The sequence below is a fragment of the Misgurnus anguillicaudatus genome, chromosome 8, assembly GCF_027580225.2.
Source record: "Misgurnus anguillicaudatus chromosome 8, ASM2758022v2, whole genome shotgun sequence".
NCBI lineage: Eukaryota > Metazoa > Chordata > Actinopteri > Cypriniformes > Cobitidae > Misgurnus > Misgurnus anguillicaudatus.
The window spans coordinates 35,503,502-35,521,744 of record NC_073344.2 but is presented as its reverse complement, the minus strand read 5'-3'; the positions used below and the strand labels follow the sequence as shown (position 1 = coordinate 35,521,744).

Sequence of the window (18,243 nt, the reverse complement as noted above, 5' to 3'; positions counted from 1 at the left end):
AGAACATCTTTGGGATTGGTGGAACGGGAGCTTCGTGCCCTGGAAGTGCATCCTACAAATCTCATCAACTGCAAGATGCTATCCTATCAATATGTGCCAACATTTCTAAAGAATGCTTTCAGCACCTTGTTGAATCAATGCCACATGAATTAAGGCAGTTCTGAAGGCGAAAGGGGGTCAAACACAGTATTAGTATGGTGTTCCTAATAATCCTTTTAGGTGAGTGTATATAGGGTTGGGGAGTAAAGATTGTAACTATTCTAGATATTTATATGAAACATTTGGTCATCTTTATTTAACCTTGAAGCATATTAGTACCGCCTGACCTAGGAACTTTTATCCACTACAGAGACATTTTCTGCAACAAAAAGGTTTTGTGGATGTTAAAGTTACAGCATGACAAAGAACCTTTTGGGAACCTACATTTTTAAGAGTGAACCTACCTACCAACTTATCTGTATACCAATTTATCTCTATTTCAGCACTCGCATATTAATGTCTCTAACAAGCTGTGCACTTTGCAGAGAGAGTCTGTGTTGTCCTGGTGTGGTGATGATGTCACATCACTGTCCAGCCTTGAGATCTCCTCTGTCACTCTAACACCTGACAGCTCACCCGATTCCAGCCAATCAGCGAGCCTCCTCACTCCGTCTCCTGATAAGCTCACCCACTCACAGCCCACAAGTGGCTACATCGTCCCACAACCTAGTGTAAACATCTCAACACGAAATATAATAATGTGCACTTTGCATGTGATTCAGTTACAGCTATTAACCTAATCTAACACCATAACATTGGAATTTCTTATAAATAAAAGGATATCATGCTTTTTTATCCTTTACAAACACTTTCCACAAAAATGGGTAAAACACTATGAATAACAGACAGAAACAAGTTTGCTATTGTACATTTTTTGAAGGCACAGTTGTGTGAGCAACATACAAAATGGTACAAGTTTCAAACCTTATTATGTTAATACTGAAAATATTGTCATTATATGACATTTTCATTTGCATATGCTTAAATAAGTCACATTGAGATGCGCCACACCAACTTTAACATCTCTGATCCTGAACAGCACGTGTTCAACCAATTATGACTCTCCAAATTTGAATATGCAGACGCGTGAATGACATTTTAAAGCAGTGGTTTTCAAACTGGGGGCCGTGAGATGGTGCCAGGGGGGCCCAAGTTTTATGACATTTTATGAAATACATTAATTTATCATGAATTCTGTGTAATTAAACCTAAAAAAATAGTCTACTAACCAAAAGCACTACTTTTTTGTATAATTTAATGTTTTTTTTATTAAAATGTTGAGTTTTAGAACAGTTTTTGTCACAATTTTTTTTTTGGGGGGGCTGCGAAGGAATGCACTGTACACAAGGGGGGCCGAACTCTGAAAAAGTTTGGGAACCACTGTTTTAAAGCACTCTTGGAAATAAAGGTTCAAAAGCAGTCGGACATACCCTTTCAAAAAGGACACCTAAATTGGTACTTCAATGATACGTATTGGTACTTCAAAGGTGCTTGTACTTAAATGGTACATATTAGGATCTTTTTAAATGACACTGTGACAGCTTTCGTACCTTTATTTAAGTGTAAAGGTTAAAAACAACATAAACAGGTTTGAAACAACTTAAATAATGAAAGTATTTTAATAGTCAGATGCAAAGGTATGACTTTACTCTGTGTTTTATTAATAACTTCTTCATTTTGGTCCGGACCGGTACTCACCACTCACTGACTGATTTGTGTCCATTCATCAGGCTGGAAGCTTACAAGCTAAGGCGCCCTCTACTGACATATTTGACATGGTTCCATTCACCTCTCAGTCTCCAATATCAAGACGAGTGAACTGTAACGGGAACTCATCTCCATACCACCGAAACGAAAGAGGTGAGAAATTGTTTCTCTCTGCCGTCTCGCTCAAATAAATTTCATACATTTTTAAAAAGGGCATATCATGAAAATTTTCCATGTTTAAGTGCTATAATTGGGTCCCCGGTGCTTCTATCAACTTGGAAAATGTGAAAAAGAACAAGCCAGTAACTTAGTTTTAGTAAACCATTCTCTGCAAGCATGTGAAAAAATAGGTCATTGAAATTTGGCTCCCCTTGTGATGTCTTAATCTGCGCTATCCAACCACGGCAATGCCATTTAGTGCAGAGATCAGCTCATTTGTATTTTAAAGGACACACCCCAAAACGGCACGTTTTTGCTCACACCTACAAAGTGGCAATTTTAGCAGGCTATGGGGGTACTTTGAGCTAGAACTTCACAAAGGCACTCTGAGGACACCAAAGATATATTTGACATCTTAAAAAGTCTTGTGAAATGTCTCCTTTAAAAGCAAATTAACTTCAATGTGTGAAAGGAGTGCGATAGGAGTGATAATTTTGACCCATACAATGTATTGTTGGTTATCAACCAGCTGTGTGTCGCCCGTCTCTTTCAATGAGGCGTGTTTAAATCTGGTTGTCATAGACAAATGAGTACCATCCACGCCAGTAACTGACGAGAGAAGGATGATGTAAACTCTACTGCTTCTTTCTCATTGGTAATCACTCCCGAAATTCGCTCAACATTTGCATAAAGTTATACTTTTCTTAACTTTCTCGCGTCGCTTGACACGCCCATACGGTCGCCAACGGTCACTTTCGCTCGTGTCGCCGGAAGTCGCCAGGTTGAACCAGGTGTTTTTTCCAGTAATAAGCTATGAGTACAGTGTCTGCCAGAAGACAAATAAGTAATTAGCTTGTTTGGCTGTTGTAGATATAGACTTGTTTGGAGCAGAACCATTCGACCCATTCATCTGTGGACCTGCGGTCTTCACCCCAGACATCCAGTCCAAATTAGATGAGATGCAGGTGAGCCCATCATACATTTTATACATTTCAATTAAATTAAGTTTGTCGTGAAGCTGCTGAAATCTATTTAAGTTTTTTAATGCCACACACAAATTGTCTTATCATAGCTATCACTGTCAGACTCATGTTAGCCAATCAGTGAATTTTAAAGAAGCTCTCTGATGTGCATTAGGGCGGGGCTACTTATACTTCTAAATTTAGTCTGCATGATGCATTAGTTGGGATCGTTTATAGTCCTTTGAAACTCCATTGAAAAATACTGTTGCGTGTTGAGTTAGGTGTTAAGTGTTGGTGTCCATTGAAATGAGAATCCTGCGATGTTTTCCTCAAAAAACATAATTTCTTCTCGACTGAACAAAGAAAGACATCAACATTTTGGATGACATGGTGGTGAGTAAATTATCTGGATTTTTCTTTTAAGAAAATGGAATATTCCCATAAATGCGACATCAGGTTGTCGCAACCTCCGAAATGAGCTGATGAGCAGATTGAGTTTTTAAAAATCCAAACGAGCGTGTTTGTCATTTGCAGACAACAAAAAAAACATTGTAATAATCAGCAGATAAACTTATGCTTTTCATCATCAGTTGCGCTCCTGTACAGAATATGTCTGGCAACCCCAGAGAGGGGCAGGGAATAAAACGTCTCCAGTATTTTAAATTTAGACTGCAGTTCAACCCCTAGAAGTCAATTTTACATACAGCTCCTTTAAGAGCACAGATAAATCATTTATAAAAAGCACTACAGTATTACATAAAAATAGTCAATTTCAATGTGACTTTAAATGGTGCAACAAATAAATATTTTGTTAATACTATATAATGTTTCTGGATGCTGTTCACACATGGGAAAAGAAATACTGTATTTTGTATGTGTCATTAAAAAACAGCCGAGTCTGCCAGCATGACTGTCAGACAGTATTATTAGATCAAAGAAATTGTACATGCATGCAGCATTTGGCTGGTAGGATTTGTCTCAATGCGTCTTAATTCTGATTTCAATCATTTCAAAAGTTTATTATTTCTGAGAACATTTAACCTTGGACACATGTATTAAGTATTATACTTTTGTGTCTATAAAACCTGTAATCCTGGATGATTCAATTATCTCCATCTCTCCTTTTATCCTCAATGCCTCCCTCAACCTTTCAGCGACAGCGATGGTTTGTAATTTTCATTGGTGATTCACCTCGCATACAAATTCTTTAGTATTTTCAAATGCTTTTTGACGTTCATATTTGTGTGCATGAATTGTGTACTTGTAGTTAATTTATTTATTTAGTATGACTTTCTTTGTTCTGTGGAACATAAAAGATGTTGGATGTTCATGCTGGTTTTTACTGTAGTAAACTGTGAAATGTAAGTTTATGAAAAATCCTGTAGCTATCTAATGTCATTTGTGTTATTGAAATATATTCAAAATCAAATTCAGCACATTGCAATAAGTTATGATTCAATTGGTGTTATTGATGTCAAACCCTAAGTGGCACATTTTGTCTCACCATATCGAAAAGTGAATGATATTTGAGATCTATAAATTTTTGTGGTTTTAGAATCTTGACAGCCCCATGTCACCGTTCACTTTAATTGTATTGAAATGATCAGCATGTATTTGTGTTTTATTATTATTTGCAACTTTTTGCCTCCCACCTCACAGTGTAGCCCATTTGTCATGTCTGTTTGTTATTATTGCATGCAATATACATTAAAGCTGCAATTTGTAACTTTTTAGGTTCAAATTTGATGAAAAGAAATGAAATTATTAATTCATTTGACTGGAAGAAAATAGGTGTTTGACTTTCAGCGCCACAAAAGCCAATAGGCGGATGACATCATAGTACTGAAAAAACGACTCCTGCGTATTATTTATTGAATCGTTCTAGCAGGTTCTTGTGGCGCCTCACAAAAACGAACACACGTAATATCTCCTTAATAAGTAACTCGACATTTTATGGCTGAAGAATTGTCAATTATTTACACATATGCGAGGGTCCACATACAGGGGGCGTGTCACAATATTCGTTATCAAAAGAGTGCATGTGTACTGTACACGCACCGCCGATCTCTCTGGCTGTATCTCAATTCCAAGAACACAAAGAATGGACTTGTGTTCTCATGGAGATCGGTCTTGCCAGGTGACCTTGGAAGAACGAACTCAAAAGGTCATGAGAACACAGAACGCACTTGAAAGAATTGAGATGTGTGCGATCTTCCTGTTGGTCACCTGACCTCCGCCATTGTTTTGCCGCAATGACTTCTGGGGCGTAAATCGATTTCAGCGCGCAAGTCTGCACTCAATGCATCCTCGATATCAAGAGCACATCTGGGTATGAACACAAGGACGCAAGATCGCTGAAGAACGCATATTGAGAAACAGCCTTTGATGAAGCCAATACGGAAGTGACTTAAACTACAATTCATTGACTGGCCTCCATGTTAAAATGCCCAACTTTACAGCAGAAAATAATGTGTTTACAGCCTGGTACAAAAAGTGTTTTTGGTCTATATAGCTAAGTTTGCCCTTCATGACAACTGTGAGGGGTGAATTTTTTTTGTAACTCATCCGTTTAAGTTATATTAAGCCTTAAAGTTCTGCATAATTAAGGGCGTGGTCACTTGAGTGACGGTTGAACAGCCACTACAGTCACTAGAGTCGAGCTAGGTGGGCGTGGTTTCAGCAACCAGCCACCTCAGCTTTACCTACGTCCCCCCTCTTTACCATTTTTGGATATCCGCGAGTGATGCACGGTGACGCATGGCCAATGCTATTGGTTTAAAAAATGATCTTTAGAAACCTATGAGTGACGTCACAGACACTACGTCCATCTTTTTTATAGTCTATGCGCAATTTTTTTTTAAAAATCTCGCATACATTGTACACGTAGGTCGCGCATACAGTATGAAGTATGTAGGCCACGAGAGGAATTGCAGTTTGTCAAACATCAGCGTACGTTTATGAGTCAAATTAACTATGCTTTGCAAGGCTGTCCACGTACGCTCGCGTATGTGTAAAGATACATTTTATAAAACGGGCAGTTCTGGTTCTTCATTATGATTGGTTGAAACGCGTTCTAAGCCGTGATAAAATACCCCGGTAAACCCGCGGTTCAGACCGCATCACATAAGTATCACTGCGCCACTGTTGCTGCGTACTGATTTATGAAAATAAACACCACAGTCTTTAATCATATTTTAATTTGTCTACAATTGCACAATTAATGGCGATATCCAGATAAATGTCAATATGTTGAGTCATCTCGTCAATAAAGAGAAAACATTCCTGGAGGAGTTTCTACCTTAAATTCATACGTCCGCTATCCACTGGGGGGCAATCTTATCCAACTTAAACACTGACACATTCACTCAACACTAAAAAGACCGTTGTGTAAGTTTTGATCGTGGCTCGGAATCTGATCTCTTACAAAAGTTCTTCACAAAAATGGAATTTTCTCCGCTTTTAGCTGAAAATTTGAGAAGTGATAAGAGAACAAATGAAGGTATGATGAAACGGGGTGTTTTCAAGCGGAGAGTCTGTTCTTTCATTTGATATTTTATGTTTATTTAAAGTAGATCATTTTTCTGTAAGGTATTAAACTAAAACTGGGTGGCAACTTAAAAAAGTCGTGCCTAACAACGCCCCTTAGCTGATATAAAATGCACTGGTAACCCACTGCTTCTTGGGGCTTATTGCTTTAATACCCATGGTCTTGGTTTCAAACAGAGATGGCGCTAGAGAGGCAAAAGTTACCAATTGCTGCTTTGAAGGATCTCATTTTGTGTGGAATGACATGACGGCGTTTTTACATTTACATTCACTTATTTCGCAGATGCTGTTACATTAAGCTACTTACAAATGAGGACACATCAAATGCCTTTGTTGTAAGAGTAAAGAATAAATGTACTTCACATTGACAAGTTTATAATACAAGCTGGAATAATACACAGTCTATAGCACAAGCATAAAAGCAGCAAGAAATCTTTTTTTTTTCGGAGATGGCTTAAGATGCTTATGTTCATGGATTAGTCAAGTATAGACAAAATTGGTTCGACCCTAGCGGTTCATTTTTGCACATTTTCAAGGTTTTATTTTGATGTTTTGCTGTTTTTGGCAGGAGGGGTTCCAAATGGGACTGACTCTAGAAGGAGCAGCGTTCACTGCGGATCAGACGGATAGCCGGTGCTGACCCTGGATCAGACGGAGAGCAGGTTCTGGTTCTGGAAAGACATTTTTTGTATATACTGCGATTGTTGACCTCAAAGCTTTCAATGAAATGATCACAATTTTTATTCATGTTTTGGATTGAATATGAAGGAATGACAAAAGGCCACTTCTATTTTTATATAACAAAGCATATGTTTGATTTATGTATTTTAACTTCTAAATCTTACTAAAATTGTTCAAACTTTTCTAGACGTTTGCTAGAATTTAGACCAAATTTTTCAAATCAAAAAAAATGCATTTATTCACAGCTGAAAGTTATAGTTTGAATCCTTTGATACTGATGTTTAGACTAAAGGAAGAGCTCATGTTCAATACTGATGTAAACTATAAGGTTGTCTTATAATATTTAAGATATTTTACACCTCGACCTTAAATGATATATACAGTGATAAGTGGCTACAGTAAATTACAAACAGGCTTTAGATAATCTACTGTACACATTGTGGGTCTCTCACATGGTTAGAAAGAATTTTCCCATTTCTGACATTCACATTCACATTACTGTCATTGATGGATGTTTTGTTTTCATGTTAAATGCTCTGTTAAATCACTGTCGCTCTTTAATGATAAATAAATGAAACAATAGCACACTACATTAGCTTTGTGCTTCTTCACTCAAAAGCAATACGTTTGAAAATGTTTCATTTGGATCATTGTAAGATATCGGTGGGAGGGTTTGTTGAAATACTGATTCATAGCCAACATGCTTTTTCTGTCAAACCTTAGATAAACACTTGAAAGTTAACCCTGGGTTATTCTTTTTTTTTTTAGTTCTATTTTTCGTCCATTTTTGCCTTTATTTGACAGTGATTAAGGAGAGGACCAGAAAGTACAGGTAGGAGAGAGGGGTATGGGATTGGCAAATGACCACGAGCCAGGAATCGAACTTAGGTCGCCGAAAGTCTGAAAGCACCACATGTCAGAGCGCTGCCCACTACACCGTCAGCTTCGACTACCCGGGTGATTCTCACGAAAACTTGGTTTTAAAAATGTCAAGCATGAAAATGTAAAAATTGCTTAAATTTACTTTTTTTCCCACCAGACATTGAAAAACAAAGTCTGGAGTAAATGGGAACATTAATTTAAAAACTTTTACTTATCATTTAACACTTTTTGTAACATAATTTAAAAAATTAGTCCTAAAAAATCTCATTACCGCAACAGTCAGAAAACATCAACACTGACATATTTTCAAAATGACATGACAAACCTGAAAGAACATAATTTGGAGATTCTGCATATGCATTTAAAATCAAAGTATTATGCTTCTATTAATTAATTTAACATTTAATAAGCATCTGTTGCGGTAATGATAATCAAAATGTCGTGTAAGCATTCTGACAAGACAATATTTCAAATTAACTGTAAAAAAATGATCTTACCTGGTAGCCATCTTGAAGTAACTGGTCCATGTGCTTGGTCACTCAAAATCAAACTTTATTAAAATTCTGTATGTGTGCTTAAACTGTTCTCAAAAAGTGTTGCGGAGGATGAGAACATCAGGCATGGACACATCATTTTCCTAATTTTTCTTCATTATTATTATACATGAATATTCAGTAAATATTTTTTCTGTCATCTAAAGTAGTCTAGCAAAACATCCATTTATTTTTTTTCTTCATATTTTTGTGTTAATTTGATTAAATTACAACATAACGCATGTTCAAACACAGCCGGACACATTGCGGTAATGAGAATTTCAGCAGAAAATAAGATAAAATTTCCAATTATAAATTCTTATGTTGAAATCACACATTGTGCAAGGTAGAACACAGTATTGTGTTAATTCTGATGCTTTTTAATGTTACTATATTACACATTTTAAAGCTAAAATCATTAGTGCCGTGGTGTTTCAATGGTTTCGTGAGAATCACCCACCCAGGGTTATTCTTAATTAAATCCTGGGTTATCTGTTTTACACTGTTCGTACTAAACCAGGGTTTAGGAGAAATCATATCATGAAAACCTGAGTTTTTTCATGCATAAGTGCTATATTGGGTCCCAGTGCTTGTATCAACCTAGAAAATGTGAAAAAGATCAAACCAGTAACTTAGTTTTGGTAAACCATTCTCATGCATGTGAAAAAATAGGTAATTGAAATTTGGCACCCCCTGTGTTGTCAGAAGTGGATAATACCACCCCTTAATCTGCACTATCCAACCACGACACTGCCATTTAGTGCAGAGATCAGCTTATTTTCATTTAAAAGGACACACCTGAAAGTCACACCTACAAAGTGGCAATTTTAACATGCTATAATAAAATATCCATATGATATTTTCAGCTAAAACTTCACATATGTACTCTGGAGACACCAAAGATTTATTTTAAATCTTAATAAAGTCTTGTGAAATGTCCGCTTTAAAATCAAACCACAGGGGGACAGTTTGGGAATTGAACGCCAAGTCGCCAGCATTTTCCCAGAATGAGATCCCACTTTAATACAACACAAACAAACCTTCATCGCTGGCACCCAGATCCACTTAACCTTTAAAATCCATTTCATATTACAATAAGACTTGAGGGGAAATGTGACAAAACGAACAACATCGACAAAACATCATACAGATTAGACAGGCACAGTCATAACTTTTTCAATTAAAAAACAACGTTTCCCATTCTTTTAATAACATGTGGCGTATTACGTATAAATTAAAGGGTCCGTACAGCGTCTCTCATGCACTCAAACCAAATCCTTCATTATGAAATAAAGGTCAGAGATTCCCCAAGGCCCTTAAAAACCGTCTTGAACAATAAATACTGCATTGGCAAAGCGCTGAAGTCCCAATGGTGATGTTTCAATCTGGTTTCATGAGAAGCACACTGGGCCGATATCAATGCCAAACTCTTGATCTTTGCCGCCGACGTCCAACGGAGCCAAATCCACGATCGGCAGTCGTGACAGTGTCTGCGTGCGGTACTCCAAGACGGCCTTACCCCATTCACCGGTATGTTTCTGGAGAAAGACGAACAACGAGTATAACATCACAAGGTTTCTATTTCATGCAAATAACACAGAATGAAAGTGAACATACAGAGCAGCTGTCCTCTGTCACGGTGTACTTGAGACGGTTGCTGCTGTACGCTTTGATCTCCTGTCCATCGGAAGCCTTCAGGACCAAAGCTTTCTTCAGATTGCTGCTCTTCTCATCTTTATAGGCCACGCTGTTTTTGCAGTGGTACGTGATGTTCTGCGCCGCTTCTTTCGACAGGAGGCGGAGGAACCTCAGCTGCACCGATACGGTGTTAACAGATGCCTCCTTGCTTCCGTAGGTAAACTGAAGTGGAGAATTAAAAGATCAATGTTTTGTTTATTTATTTTGATAGAAGTGGCGTTTATTTTTTACTGTTATTAACCTTGGTTCCTCGGTTAATGGTTGTTCCGAACCAAACTGGTTTAGGCATGCTGGACCGTGAACTCCACCAGTTCTTGCGTGGGATGCTGGCAGGGTTGGCGTGTATACAGGTCTCTCCCATTTCCATGTTACAGTAAACCTGAATGGCATCTCTAATGCTTCCCTCATTCGGATCTATCCAGTACTCACCTGCAAAACATAAAATGAGTGACATCCTCGCAAATCTATTCAGTCTTTAGTTGCCCAGGGATAAAGAGTGAGATGAAAAAAGCAAGTTTGCCCTTCCCCACATCCTCTTTTATTGCATATATATCACGATGGATTATTCCGAGTCTCGTTTAGTTTTATTTGTTTTGCATTATAGATTTCGGATATTGCAATCTTCCCATACTCCTCTTCATCGGAGCTGTGGATGTCTTCGAGACAGCATCTTACACAGCCCATTCCTTTTTATTACTTTTCTCAAACAGTACAAACACTTTTACAGTGGCACGCTTGGTTTGTTTTATGCCAGACTTGAGATCTTGTTTGGCTTGTCTGTCTGACTCCTATTCTGAGAAGTTGGCGGGAGATGACTATTTCCTCTCGGCTAGCAGTGATTTCTGCCTCCCTGCTCTCCAATTGAGCCGAATTTAGTTTGTTTTCTGGTCGTGAAACATTGAGCTTAATGGGTTGAATCTCTCTTGTCGTTTCAAACCAATTTAAAGAGGTAATTACTTACATGATGCCAGCTGGTGTCGCACTAGTTTGTCAATGAAGTTGGTTAAAAGGAATTCTTTTTTGGTTGAAGCATTCGGTGCAAATCTTTTTAAATTATCAATTAAGTTTTGCTTTTTTGTTATTAAAAATGCAAAAAAAATTGCTATGTTTTATCCAGGCTAAAGTCTCATAATCTTATGCTGCCCTATAAAGGCAAAGTGCAGTAACTATGCAAATACTGAAACTGAGAGAAATGTCTTTAAAGTAGGGATGTTGAATATAATTGTTCATATTAGCATTGCAATGCATTTTAAAAACTATTACTGCATTGATGCGTAAAAACTTAAAATCGATTATTAAAAAAGCAGGCTTGTGCACGTCGCTCTCGCGTTTCTCTTGCACGCCTCTCTCGATGAGGTGAGTGTGCATGCAGGTGACGGTGTAAGGGCCCGATCACACCAAATGTGATTTGCTTTTTTATTTTGCATTTTTTATTTGGGAGGTTTTGCTGTCGCTGGAGGAAGCCAGTGCTGTCCAATGACCGGAGTAACATTAAATAAGTATTGGAAGCGTTAACAAATATGCCCCTTAATATGACAGAGACGCGCATTTGTATCTAAAATAAAACGGACAGGAGATCAAGTGATTGAGGTTTGGACTTCTCATTACATTTACATGATGTTTACATTAGGCATCAAGCAGATGCTTTCATATAGAGATTTAAAAAGTGAGGAAGGAAAGCGTGAAGATTTGTCATTACGTGGATCTTCTTTATATGTGTAGAAAAAATAAGTAGGCTATAATAATTTATAATATATAATGTATATAATAATAATAGAGATCATGTATAATATATATAAGACATAATTATATTTTATATTTTATATTTTATATTTATTATAAACATTATAATTCTATCCTAGTATTTGATTATAGCGTACGTGATTCTTGTGTTCAAGTGGTTTTAGGGTTTCTTGAATTTTTGCATACATTTACATTAAGATATTTTGATTTTTTTGTTGAATTACAATTTGTTTGTGAAAACATCCGTACGCACATCTCATGCACAAATTTGGGCATACGCATGCTTAATGAATGAGACCCAGTGTTCGCTACGCCAGAATGTTTTGGCAAATGCATTTCCATCTCCTATTATTCGCATTTACTCTTTTTCAAAAACCATAAAAACTTTTTTGAGAATTAAATTTTTTATTCAAAATTTGCAGTTTCCATCACACGTATGCTATCAAAATGTGCATAAAATCAATGGGATGCAAACCCACCTACTGAAGCGCATATTGGGCTCTATCATACACCCAGCGCAATGCACGACGCATGTGTCTTTTGCTAGTTTCAACCCAGCGCAATGATAATTTTCTCGTTCAGCGCAAGGTTGTTTAAATTGCAAATGCACTTGTGCCCAATTTTGCGCCCATGGGCGTTGTGGTCTGAAAACGAGGTGTGTTCAGGCGCATTGTTGGCACGTTGCTATTTTGAGGCAACTAAAATAGACTACGCCATTGACCAACTAAAACCTGGTCTAAAGTCAATGGTGCAATATGTTTTTTGTTATTTAAAGAGCGCGTTAGTAATATGCGCCTATAAACCGGACGACAACGCGGGTTTGCTTATCACATACATGGATGCGCTGTAGCACAAAAACACTTGTAAATATGAAAAATGAAATAATTAAAATGTAAAAGATTATTATTGAGTCTCTTGGACATAAATGAGGACCGATAATGAGACGTTAGAAGGCGTAAAGAGCTGCTTCACCTGTAGCCTGGTAAGTAAATAAATGTTTTGCTTTAAACAAATGCAACTATTTATAAATGTTTTTAAAATGCTACCCCACAGATTTATTGTATATGATGACTCTTATTTTTAAGTAATTGCTTTTTAAACAACCCATGGTGCTGCCCGAGTGCAGAAACGGCTCTCTGCACGTTTGTAAATTCTTTATCTTTTGTTTGTTACAAATAAAGTGTTTTTTAGAGTACAAACCTTTTCTTGCATACTTGCAAACTATTTTATGAGATTACAATGATTATGTAGGATATCAATATATTTACAGCAATTAAAAGCCTGCTATTTTTACTTCTATGACTGAAAGAAAACAGCTTTTAAAGGTTTCAATCCAAAAAATAACAATTTCAATAAAAATGAAAACAACACAATTTTTTAACATTATTCTTAAACTGGTGGTCTTTTCCCTTCACTTAGTTTTCATTTATATAGGGATTAGGCATGGCGCCAGGTGCAACTGGCTTTTAAAGGGGATGAGAGCTGAGACTCTCATTGGTTTTTTGTACGTACGCCCAAAAAACACCCATTACTCATTAGGAATTTAGGAACAACCCTTTTAGGCAGTGCGCTTGGTGCATAAACCATTTTTTTTATCATTAAATTAGCAAAAGTGGAATCGGACATGCCCATTTAGACCATGTCCGGGCGCTTTAGAACGTTAAAATAGGGCCCTATATATTTTTGAACTTGGACCGCTGTTAAAGCAACACTATGTAGTTTTTTTACCTTTAAATAATGTCTCTAAAATTATTTCAGTGATAGAACAACTTTAACTGGACAAATTGTACTGTTACTGCAACCTGAGCAGCCTCCTAGCTGCTACAAGCACACTCTGAAAGTGACGGTGGAGGGTAGGAAACACCGCCCCGCCCCTCCCCCTGCCTTCAGAAGAGTGTCTGATACCAGGCACTGTTGTGCTTTTCAACCACATGGGGGAGCTGTAAGTCATTTTACATGGAAACTACATAGTGTTGCTTTAAGGATAACATGAAAAAGATGTTGGATTACTTCAAGACACTAGGTTGTATACAGAGATCACTTTAAAAGTTTTTTAGTATGTAAAGCACTCAATCAACACGTTAAAGATGTCACATTACTTCTTATAGTTATACAAAGTGATACTCAAAGTGATACTAAAACTCTGGAGCAAAGTTTTAATGCAGGACTTTGACAAGAAAGACGACAACGAGCCGCAACAGTAAAAGTGTGAGGGAGACAGACTTGTGTAGTAATATTAAAAAGTGAGGAGGCATGCATTGGGATATCGGATCGAATCATAATCAAATAGAATCGTGAGACGATCACAGCCCTACCTTAAAGTTTTTACACCAGCCAGTCATGGCTGCAATGTTACTGCAATTTTGACACTAACTTCTCTGAAATGGGACAAAATTTAACCATGAGACAGAAAGGAAACATCAAGCCTTAACTCAATTAAGACCAAATATGTAGTTACTGCGCTTTGTCTTTGGGGGCAGTATAGATGTCCTGTGATCTTAAAGTCCCTCGCAAAGTTATTTTTCAAATTTAAGTGACATCACAGCAAATAGGTTCCTGTAAGCTTGCCTGCTTTCTGTAAGCTATCAAGGCATTTTCCAAAATTGCAGCTGGACGCTATAACGGCATTATTATATGAATATGAATGTGAACCTACATCATTTGTTTGGACTTTAAACATCACCTGATATCTGTCTCTGATCTGTATTTAAGTACTGAGTAACTTTTGAGCTTATTGTGTCTCTTAATCTCACTCACCGCTCTTCTTGAGAGGATAGCACTGTTTTAGGTCCTGACAGTTGCGAGCAGGATATTGGCGGCTGCCATCCGGACTACGCATGTTGTCTAACTGACTTCCCAAGTTCTTGAGAGACAAATGAACCTCGCTGTCAGCCTGCGCCACTTCAGAACCTTTATTGGGCTTTGCCTCATCCTCATTGAACTCTGGCGGGGGAGGCGGGGGGGCCTCAGGCTCCGATTCGCCATCGGATTCGAAGTTTGCACCGAAAAGGTCATCGACAGCAGCGACAGGTGGACCGGGGGGTCCAGGCGGTCCAGGTGGGCCGGGTTCCCCTTGGGGTCCCTGTAGACGAAACACTGATTGAATGCTGTTTATCTGAGCGTGTAATGTTTGTAGGTTTAATCACATTAGCAACATCTGGTAATTAATCATCATTATGAGTAATAAAGGACAAATTTATCATCCGATTAGATTGGAAAATTGGCATTTGACAATCACATTGGGGTTAATTGAGCATGAATTAACTGAGCCCGCTGTTATTGCAACTTATTTGCTTGTGTCGACTGCATGGTACAATTCCCACTCTACAATAAAGTGACCTTTAAACTCATGCCTCACCTCAGGTCCAAAATCTCCATTAGCGCCCCGAGTTCCAGGAGCTCCAATTGCTCCAGGTGGACCCATATCACCTTCTTTTCCTGGCGGTCCAACGGGTCCAGGGGGTCCCTAGAAATGGCATGCTTGGTATTACATTCAAGTATGCATGTTTGTCACCACTAGCGTTTTAAAATATAGATTTATTCATATACTGTATAAGTGTGTAACTTACTCTTTGCCCGCTGGGTCCAACAATTCCTATTGCACCATCATCTCCTGGAGCTCCCTTAAAACAATGACATGTTATTAAAAAGATGAAGGAACAGTGCATTTAACGGATGACTCATGACCGGTTACACTTACTGCCGCTCCAGGTAGCCCATGAAGTCCAGTGAAGCCACGGTGACCCTTCTGACCTCTTTCACCTGTGTCGCCTTTGTCACCATGGTCTCCCAAAGGTCCTTGTGGTCCCTAAGATTAATTTGGAGATGTCTGGTAACCTTAACTATTACTTTACGTGTTGTGTACTAATATGGGAATATGCAGACTTACTTTTTTCCCTCTGGTTCCTGCTGGACCATCGGGACCAGGTTGCCCTCTTCCACCCTGTGAGGAAAATCAACCAAAGAGGAAATAAAATGAAAATGTGGTAGCTAAACTACGGTGAAATACATATTAAATTTCATTTCATGAATGAAAGTATATAAACGTCTAACTAATTACATTAATGATCAAAAAGTTTTTTTGCTTGGGAAATGGTTCACAATAGGCAATACTTCAAAAGATTATAGCACTTTAAACAGCTTTTGGATCCTCTATTCTTCAGAAATGTCAGTCTCTACATAGTTATTTTTTAACAAGAATGAATTTGATATTCATTAATGTCACTGTAAATGATTGAAAAATGGAGAACAAACCTGATCTCCTCGCTGTCCTGGATCTCCTGGAGCTCCGACGGGTCCTGGTGTTCCTGGTGATCCTTGGCCACCTGCCAGACCCTCTGGTCCTGGGTTTCCTCTTTCACCTCTGAGATAAACCACATATAAATGAATGATTATTATCTATAATGGAAAAATTATTTTTCATTTAAAAAAATTTAATTCAGGCTTGTGGGTCCTTACTCTGACTCCAATGATGCCATCGGCTCCTGATATGCCATCAGCTCCAGGCAAACCCTAATTTGAAAAAGAATCAAGATAAATGTTTTAATAAATTGATATTTAATATTAGTAAATATGAAAATCACATACAACTATTGAACAATTTAGGATAACTTATTCTTAATAATTTTTCTACATTATTGAATAACAATGAACTCATCAACTATGGACTAACACAAATGTAACTATGAGTCATGTTGTGGTGATGATCTTTTATATGTTGTTATAAAAAGAAAAAAATCAATATATCGCCATCTTCAAAGTAGCCATCTTTCACCTTGAATTTGCAAAATTGTCCTTCTTGAGGCCTGTTCTTTAACAGCATTAGTGTTACTATCTATTCAAGGCTCCTATTCGCTACTTTCTATTCGCCTTTTTGTCCAAGTCATTGATTTAAAAAAAAGTATATATATATATATATATATATATATATATATATATATATATATATATATATATATATATATATATATATATATATATATATATATATATATATATAGGAGCCGTTATACTCTTCTCCACATTATTAAATTTAAACATTTGGACATACGCCTTCAGATAAAAAGGTTTTTAAGATCATAAAAAAAAAGAGTACAGTCAAGTAACCCTAAACGTTTCAATAGTCCATTTATTTCCAGAATAAAATCCACACCTCTGGACCAGCATCTCCTCGGGGTCCAGGTGCTCCTGGTAAACCAACAGGTCCGGCAGAACCTTTGGTTCCCTGGAAACCTGGTGTGCCATCCTTTCCTGGTGGACCCTAGAGAAACAAAACATTTATATGTTTTCTACATGAAATAATGCTACATAATGTAAAGAATATTGTAATACTGACTGAGTGAGCTCATGTCAGAGATTGAAATCAATGTGAAATCAAACTTTGATGCTGGTAATCTCATTATTAGATTACACTGAAAAAAATGATTCATTGAATTTAATCAATTTTTTTAAGGTAAATGGTTGCAATCAATTTAATTAAGCCACATTTAAACAAACGTTTTATATTTTATTTTACTTTACTAATCTTTTTTGTTTAAATGTAGCTTAAACAAACTGACTGCAACCACCCACCCCAAAAAAATTGCTTAAATTCAACGAATCATTTTCTTCAGTGTATGGGATTTTAGCCTGGAGTTCACAGAGCGGGTCACATATACTGTATAATATTCACTTTCAAGATAAGAGGGTAGAAGTGGTTATTTACCGCAGGTCCAGGAAGACCACCCATACCACGTTCTCCTCTCATTCCAGGAAGACCCACAAGCCCCCTCTGTCCTGGAGTTCCAGCAGGGCCTGGTGGTCCAACTGGGCCCTGAGAAATTAAAAAAAAAGTTATGGGGTAAAGCATTGAGGTGTCACATTTATTCTGTAGTACTACATTTGTATTTAATTAAATAATAAAGCAGTTAGTGTTTAATTGTATTAATATTTTACTTCAATTTTGTTTTTTTTTAGAATTCACAAAAGTAAAAAAATTACATAATTTGATACTGTACACTGTATATAATCTGACATTTTTATTAAAGGAAACGACCACTGTTTTTTAGTGTTTTACTATGTTCTTACCTCAACTTAGACGAATTAATACATCCCTATCTTTTTTCAATGTGTACACTTAATCTTTGTACAGTGCGTTGTGAATGTGTTAGCATTTAGCCTAGCCCCATTCATTCCTTAGGATCCAAACAGGGATGAATTTAGAAGCCACCAAACACTTCCATGTTTTCCCTAATTAAAGCAACACTATGTAGTTTCCATGTAAAAATGACTTACAGCTTCCCCATGTGGTTGAA

General features: G+C 37.3%; 2 protein-coding genes across 10 annotated transcripts in view; one reads left to right on the top strand and one right to left on the bottom strand.

Annotated features, from left to right (window-relative positions):
- gulp1b (GULP PTB domain containing engulfment adaptor 1b) overlaps positions 1-7,684 on the top strand; it is a 68,568-nt gene extending 60,884 nt beyond the window's left edge. For 4 of the 8 annotated variants that reach the window (XM_055213723.2, XM_055213720.2, XM_073870793.1 and 1 more), the window contains 5 exons: positions 525-710; positions 1,770-1,899; positions 2,776-2,870; positions 4,022-4,049; positions 6,982-7,684. In XM_055213723.2, coding sequence (XP_055069698.2) covers positions 525-710; positions 1,770-1,899; positions 2,776-2,870; positions 4,022-4,049; positions 6,982-7,043 — 501 coding nt within the window. In that variant the 3' untranslated portion in view covers positions 7,044-7,684. The remainder of the gene's footprint in view (positions 1-524; positions 711-1,769; positions 1,900-2,775; positions 2,871-4,021; positions 4,050-6,981) is intronic. The other 4 variants (XM_055213722.2, XM_055213725.2, XM_055213721.2 and 1 more) reach the window with 4 other exon arrangements.
- A 1,713-nt stretch (positions 7,685-9,397) lies between these two features.
- col5a2b (collagen, type V, alpha 2b) overlaps positions 9,398-18,243 on the bottom strand; it is a 32,923-nt gene continuing 24,077 nt past the window's right edge. For both annotated transcript variants that reach the window (XM_073870791.1, XM_073870792.1), the window contains exons 43-54: positions 17,655-17,762; positions 17,103-17,210; positions 16,414-16,462; positions 16,205-16,317; positions 15,840-15,893; positions 15,651-15,758; positions 15,520-15,573; positions 15,309-15,416; positions 14,708-15,032; positions 10,449-10,636; positions 10,127-10,369; positions 9,398-10,047 (exon numbers count right to left, since the gene is read on the bottom strand). In XM_073870791.1, coding sequence (XP_073726892.1) covers positions 9,901-10,047; positions 10,127-10,369; positions 10,449-10,636; positions 14,708-15,032; positions 15,309-15,416; positions 15,520-15,573; positions 15,651-15,758; positions 15,840-15,893; positions 16,205-16,317; positions 16,414-16,462; positions 17,103-17,210; positions 17,655-17,762 — 1,605 coding nt within the window. In that variant the 3' untranslated portion in view covers positions 9,398-9,900. The remainder of the gene's footprint in view (positions 10,048-10,126; positions 10,370-10,448; positions 10,637-14,707; positions 15,033-15,308; positions 15,417-15,519; positions 15,574-15,650; positions 15,759-15,839; positions 15,894-16,204; positions 16,318-16,413; positions 16,463-17,102; positions 17,211-17,654; positions 17,763-18,243) is intronic.